Source organism: Panthera leo, chromosome A1, assembly GCF_018350215.1.
Source record: "Panthera leo isolate Ple1 chromosome A1, P.leo_Ple1_pat1.1, whole genome shotgun sequence".
Lineage (NCBI taxonomy): Eukaryota > Metazoa > Chordata > Mammalia > Carnivora > Felidae > Panthera > Panthera leo.
The window spans coordinates 96,723-102,967 of record NC_056679.1 but is presented as its reverse complement, the minus strand read 5'-3'; the positions used below and the strand labels follow the sequence as shown (position 1 = coordinate 102,967).

General features: G+C 48.1%; 1 protein-coding gene across 1 annotated transcript; it reads right to left on the bottom strand.

The window, feature by feature from the left end:
* Positions 1 to 1,561: 1,561 nt before the first annotated feature.
* On the bottom strand, positions 1,562 to 6,232 carry IMP4 (IMP U3 small nucleolar ribonucleoprotein 4). Its single transcript, XM_042927938.1, has 9 exons — positions 5,589 to 6,232; positions 5,338 to 5,446; positions 3,491 to 3,574; positions 2,677 to 2,786; positions 2,466 to 2,598; positions 2,213 to 2,367; positions 2,036 to 2,130; positions 1,842 to 1,915; positions 1,562 to 1,751 (listed from the first exon to the last, which is right to left on the bottom strand). The coding sequence occupies exons 1-9, from the start codon at positions 5,589 to 5,591 to the stop codon at positions 1,639 to 1,641; spliced, it is 876 nt and encodes a 291-aa protein (XP_042783872.1). The 5' UTR covers positions 5,592 to 6,232; the 3' UTR covers positions 1,562 to 1,638.
* Between the last annotated feature and the right edge of the window lie 13 nt (positions 6,233 to 6,245).

Genomic DNA, 6,245 nt, shown 5'->3' with positions numbered 1-6,245 from the left:
TCTCCCTGTACCTCTTGCAGACATGGCAGGCCCGAGGAGGATGCCTCCCTGCTTACTGAGTATCCTCCATTAACTTGGATACTTAACATTACAAAAGTTAACATTTATACCACTCATCCCAATGGCTGAATGCAGCTGATAAGCAAAACACACACCCAATGGTCTAAAGCCCTCCACTACCAGTGAGCCTGTGTGGATTTTCTCAGGAACTTGAAACAATTACACTTGAAGGCTAATTTTAGCACAAACTCACAATGAAGGGAATACTAAATACTTTGCATCTTATTTTCTGCCTGTCCCTGGCTGAAAATTGGCCCTCAGCACAAAGGCAGCTGTTCTAAGTGAGACTTCTGTGCTATTAAAAAATAAGGAGCACCTGGGTGGCTCAGTCCGTTAAGCATCGGACTTCAGGTCATGATCTCATGGCTTGTGGGTTTGAGCCCCATGTCGGGCTCTGTGCTGACAGCTGAGCCTGGAGCTGCTCCGGATGTGTCTCCCTCTCTCTGTCCTTCCCCAACTCACGTTCTTTCTCTCTTTCTCAAAAATAAATGTTAAAAAAAACCCTTGATTTTCTGATGGGCTATAAATCCAATGACAAGTGTCCTTATAAAAGACACAAAGGACACGGACAGTAGAGATCATGTGAAGACAAAGGCAGAAACCACAATGCTGCAATCACATGCCAAAGAACACTAAGGATTGTTGGCAGCCACCAGAAGCTGGAAAAGGCAAGTAACGGAGGAGGGGTTGAGAATACAACCAACACCTTAATCTGACTTCTGGTCTCCAGAATTTAAATGAATTTGTTGTTTTAAGCCACCCAGTTTATGGCAATTTGTGACAGTAGCCCCTGGAAACTAACATAAAATATTATACTACTCTGCTTTGTATATATTTTGGAATTTCTGTAACTTACACAAAAACTTTAGTGGCATATTCTTCATGAACCGAGGCGATGGCAAGGTGAGAGAGGCTCCAGAAGCCTCTGGATTCACGAGTGGAGGCAAAAGCCACAAACATCACGTGAGGTCCTATCACCAGCCCCCCTCAAGCCCCCCCCCCCCCCCCCCCCACTAGGCCACTCCTGCTCCTGGGACCCTCATGAGTACGTCCAGCTCAGGGTCTTTACACGGATCATCCAGATGGCCCCTGCTGCTTCACGCTACCCTGTAGCTCTCCACTCTCCATGCCCCTGCCTGACTTGTTCTCAGGCCGCCCCATTGTGGTTTGATGGATTTCTCTCCGAAGGTTGTTGCTTGGGTGCATGCTGTCTTCACGAACATTCTGTGTAAAACCCGTACCACTGTCCATCCCCAGTCTGAGATGAGTTCTCAGAGGGCCTCTGACTTTCCAGTCACAGCAGCATCAAATCTCCCAAACCTTCCCTATGGCTAAGGTACAAGCCAGCAGGATGGGCCTGCCTCGTCCTACACACAATATCAATACCAGGCCTCAAAATGTCCCTGAGCTGTCAGGTTCCCCCCGAGGGGACCCCAGGAACACTGTCCCTCACATTCAGCCTGACAGTGGGCTTGTCCTGACCACACAGAGACAAATGTGGTAGTGTGGCACACAGACTTTATTCTGACCCCTCCCTTCCTCCAGGATCCAGGTCTATGTCCTTTTCAGTGAGTGGGCTCACTCAGCACTCAGAAAGACCCTCTTGCGTGCGGTGTTGGTATACGGGTGCCAGCGCCACTCCACATCTGCGGTGGCCTCCTGCTCCAGCGTGCCCAGGCGAATCATATACACTGGGGGGATGGAGATTGGAACATTGTCATCTATACTGCCAGACTTCCTCCCCATCCCTGACCAGAAGTAGAGTAAAGCCCCAAACTCACACTTCAGTTCAAAGCGAGGCCCAACCTCAGTCAGCTCCACACTGCGGTGGTTGGTCTTCCTATATACATGGTGCCTGGGGCGAGGGGAGGCAGGGCAGGGATGAGGGGAGACACGAGGCAGATGTGGGTCGACAATAAACAGCAGAGGGACACAAAAGTCAGGACACCATTCTAAGGCCAGCCCATGGACCCACCGGAAGGAGATATAATCATCTTGGTTCGCAAAGGTGATGACCCGGTGGCTGTCATCTTTGGGCACAGGGAACAGGTAACGGAGTATGTCAGAGACCTGGGTCAGAGGGAAGGAGAGCGGCAAATGCCCAGCCTGGAACTCCCTGCCCCCAGCCCTCACCCTTTGGACCCAGACTCACCCGCTTGCCTAGGCGGGAGGAGAAGCCATGCATGATGAGGTGAGGCTTGGCCTCTGACACGGTTCCCAGGTCAGGGATGTCATGCCGCATGACCACATTGCACAGTGTGAAGTAAGCAGTGGGGCCGAAGGGCAGGTGGCTGACAATGAACCCCACTGGCGGGGCCAGGCAGGCCGTCAGAGACCCACTCTGCTCTCAGACCGTCACCCCAGCAACCCCAGCAGACACCTTGGTGCCTGCCCACCAGACTTACCAGGTGTGCCTCGATGCTCATGGACAACCAGCAGGTCAGTGACCCCGTTGGCTTTGCAGGCTCGCACCAGAGCCCCCACCTCATGCCGGCCACGGTTCATGCGCTGGGCACCCGGGAACACCAACTTCAGCTCCTGCACACGAACACACTAGAATTAGGACTGGGACCACTAGTGCCTTAGCATCTCCCACTTGCTCCCCACTACTGGTACCTTTGCAAACATCTTCAGGCGAGAACTGGGATCTCGAGAGGTAGTGATCATGACCTTAGGATCCTCAACCCCTGCCCATCGATATTCATCATCCATGTGGTTGGTCACACCTGTCAGGAGCATGAGGGGCAAGAACAGTACATCGCCTTGGGAAGTAAAACGCTAACTTGAGGGAGCGTGAATCTGTCTAGAGCAATGCTGTCTGGTAACACCTTCGACAATGAAAATGCTCCACACCTGCACTGGGCAGGAAGGTGGCTCCCCAGCCACACTGATCACAAACACAAGTGTGACTGAGGCACTAAGTTTTTAAATATGATTTAATTTTAGTTCATTTTAATTATATTTATCACACAGGGTTAGTTGCTACCATACTAGCACAAGTCCAGATTGTTAGGCCAAAGGTAACAGACTCCTTTCCTTCATAACAAAAATTTATGTCTTTGATACCTTTAATATCTGTTGAATAACGCAACGAATGAAACATGTGGATGCCAAGGAAGTACCAGGAGCCGGGGACATGGCAGTGAACAAAATGGACACTGTCTTGCCCTGGCAGAGTTCCTATTCTAGTAAGGGAAACAACAGACAAAACAGAAAGTGGGATAATATTGTATGTGTTACATAAATGGAATTGGGAGCAGTAAAGAAGAGCTGTTCTGAGGTGCCATCTGTGCAGAGCCATGAGGGCACTTGGGAGAGTTTTGGGAGCAGGAGCTGCAGAGCCTTTCCTTCAAGGTGTCTGAGGAATGACATGGAAGCCAGCAGGCTCAAGTGCAGGGAGAAAAGCTGGCCCAGTGTCAGGACAGTTCACCTTCACCACCGGCATCATCAAACTCCAGGGATCCCTGTAAGGCCAGAGCCTCCCTGCGTAACTCCGTAGGAATCAGGCGGTTCTCTGCAGGGGGAAGACAGAGGGGCTGAGTAAGACACAAGCATGGATCCTTTATTTGAACAACACCGTGGCTTACAAAAACTGTACAGACTTGATGAAAAAGTACCTTTTTTACTCCTTTCTGTGCAGAAAGAAGATTCATGATTTTTTGGCAGGAGGAAGGGAAAGACAAAACAATTTGTCTTACATGCCAACCCGTTAACAATGGTTACAGGTTGTTTCTTGTTCCTGAGTTTCATGGTTTGAGGGCTTTCTACAAATATTTAATCGCAAGTATATACTGTTTTTGTAATTAGAAAAAAATTAACAAACTAATTTTTTTAAAGAATAAATCCAGAGTGCTCTGTACAAAGGTGGACCAGAAATCCTGAAACCCTCTGATAACAAAACTGCTAATCTTGCAGGGTCTGCATACTCAGTGTAGAGCCTGAGGTGGGACTGGAACTCACAGACTGTGAGGTCATGAACCGAGCTGAAGTCGGATGCTTAAATCCGACTGAGCCACCCAAGTGCCCCCAAACTGCTAATCTCGATGCTTTGGGTCAGAGGTTTCTTCTGTGAACTAAAGCTGTACTTGGCAAAAGGGCTGGGCTGTAGGCAGAGCTGAAGTACAGAATATGAACATGCCCTTGGACCCAAGATTTCTTTCCAATATGCCCTGGAGAAATTCTTGCACATGGAAGAAAAGGTTCATAGCAGCAGTGCTGTTCTTAACTGCCCCAAACTAAAAATAAGCTCAATACCAAGCACAGGGAAATGGGAGCCCCCACTACACTCAACTGATCTTAGAAACAATGCTGAGTGAAAATATAAAGCTGTGAAAGAATACATACAACCTAAAAATTACATTTAAAACTAAAAATCGAGCCATATGATTTAGGGATACAAACAAGTATGACATAAGCACAAAGAAAAACAAGGAAATGGTTTATTTTCAAACACTATTCAATGTTGTGGTTATCTGAGTTGGGATAAATATTCTTGAATTTCAATATATTGAGCATTTTTAATTTCTAATGTGGGCAGATAGGTCACAAGTGTTTAACACAATGCTTAATGCAAACATATATATACCAAACATACGCACTTTCTGTCTAAACCATAAGAAAATCAAAGTGAATTTAAAATAATTAGAGGTATTAAGCTAAAGTACTATCAGAATAGAAAACAAAGTTCCATCCACACAAGAACCAAGAAAATAGGGATGGATACGGGACTTCCCATTAGGCATCTGTAACACTCTTCATTAGTATGACAAGTAAAAAGCAGAGAAAATACTTTTTTAGAAAAAGTGGAGAAAATACTGCAAAGTTAGATCCTAATTAACAACTCAAATAAAATTAAGTTCTCTGCAATTTAACAGTTTTAAAAAACAAGGGAATCATAACAATACTAAGACAGTAAGATATTCTTGCTACCTTGTACTGAAGGTAGCAAAAAGAAAAATAAGGGCGGTGGGAGCGGGAGGTAAAATATCTATAGGACAACGTAAAGAATTTAAATTTGGTAAGAACACACTGTAAACAAAATTAATAGGCAAACTGTAAAATCTGGATACTGCAGCACAAATGTAAGTAATTCATACCATCACGGAAGGGGCATCTGCAAACCAACAGGAGACCCAACAGGCAAGGAAAACGGCCCAGTGTTTTAGCCACACTAAGAAATGCTAATAAAAGGGTTTTATTCCGTTGGGTTTTAAAATGCAAACCAATGGTCTTTATAATGACGTGTTTAGAGCTGCCTAGGGGCGGCGACCGGCATACCTTCGAGCGCGCGCCGAACCTTCTCTTTCTTCTCCTGGGCGGCTCGCTGCGACTCCTCGCGTGCCTTGCGGTACAGGTACTCCCGGCGAAGGCGGGCCTCACGACGCAGCTAGGGAACAGCGGGTCCGGTCGACCTCTTTCTAGCCACACACGGCCGGGCCCCGAGAGCCACCCGCCCCAAGTCCAGGAACCATCCCCAGCCCTCCGCGAACCCCCAACATCAAAAACAGGAGCTCAAACATTCCTCCTACCATTCTGAGCGCGGCTTCCACGTGGGTCCCGGAGAATCTGCCGGCTCAGCCCGCGCAGCTCCACCCTCGATTCTGCCCTCAACCAAGAAGGTAGCCAGAAGCTTCACTAGACTCTGCTACTGCTAGAAGCGCCCAATGTTAAGATGGTGAAGGGTGGGGTGGAAGTCGCAAGGCGATTGGCCAGCCTGGAAACGCATGCTCACTGGAGCAGCCAATAGGCTGGCGTCAAAGTGTTGTCCCACAGGATAGCAGTTAATAAAGATGTCTGTGTGTGGCTTCGCTACTTTTCACTGCTGTGCAGGATGCCCAGTTTTAAGATGACGAACCGTTAAAATATTCATAACTGGCGGCCTTAAATGACCCAGCAACTGTAAAAGCAGCACAGCGGTAGACCAGAGGCTCGCCTCCGGGTTCCGGGAATTGAAACCCTTCCTCCCTTAAAATGGCTGCCTCGTCCATCGCCACAGCTATAGCCCTACTTTTAAAATGCAGCCGTCGCCAGAAGGAACTCAGAACTACCCATAATTCTAGCCGGCTGTTCGGTAGGCTGGCCTACTTCAGAGAAACCGGCTAATCAGTTCCGTGCCGCTGCTCTAGGCGCGCTTGCCTTTAGAAGCGACTACCCGGCGACCTCTAAACGTCGGGAGACTAGGCCCA